Raw genomic sequence first — 576 nt, 5'->3', positions numbered from 1 at the left:
GGAGATTGATCTTGAGAATAACCACCCTGAAATACGGACCGAGCCTAACCCTGTACCCGCTCACCCCCTTGCGGGCCCGGTCACCGATATCTAGCCATGCACCAGCAGACAAGGCCGTCCCCTCGCCTCACCTCGCCCGCTTCCTCGCCTCAGACAAATCCTGCACGCACAAACAACCCGAGAGAACCTGTCATGGCCGCCCGTCCGAGGGCTGGCTCGGCAGCCTCTGGCCGCGGGTACGAGCCGCCCGCATCACCCGCCGTCGATACAGCCCCGGGGTCGGGACCGACTGCAGAGTCATTCAAGAAACTCGACCAAATCATACAGGTAGCTAGCTACCTCACATTGGTAGGAAACTGTGGCAAGGTACTGACGCTGCTAGAACTTCCACACCAAGGCAGCCTCGGTGATCACCGAGTCCCGCATGAATCTCAAGTCCGTCTCTGCGACCAAGGGCTCCGGCAGCAAGAAGATCAACAAATGGGTATGTACACCGAGCCCGCGCTCTTCCCCTCGATCACCGGGCTATGTGTTGACTTTGTGGCCTGCTCTAGTTCCAACTTGATACGGAAGACT

The 576-nt window shown here is 58.9% G+C and overlaps 1 protein-coding gene across 1 annotated transcript in view; it reads left to right on the top strand.

The window, feature by feature from the left end:
• Positions 1–96: 96 nt before the first annotated feature.
• The window catches only part of VDBG_09283 (conserved hypothetical protein), a gene marked incomplete at both ends in the record, with an annotated part of 2,964 nt that continues 2,484 nt past the window's right edge, over positions 97–576 (top strand). The window contains 2 exons of the mRNA XM_003000742.1: positions 97–327; positions 383–540. Of these exons, the coding sequence (XP_003000788.1) occupies positions 97–327; positions 383–540 (389 nt within the window). The remainder of the gene's footprint in view (positions 328–382; positions 541–576) is intronic.

The sequence above is a fragment of the Verticillium alfalfae genome, genomic scaffold, assembly GCF_000150825.1.
Source record: "Verticillium alfalfae VaMs.102 supercont1.14 genomic scaffold, whole genome shotgun sequence".
NCBI lineage: Eukaryota > Fungi > Ascomycota > Sordariomycetes > Glomerellales > Plectosphaerellaceae > Verticillium > Verticillium alfalfae.
This window is presented reverse-complemented; position numbering and strand designations above follow the sequence as displayed.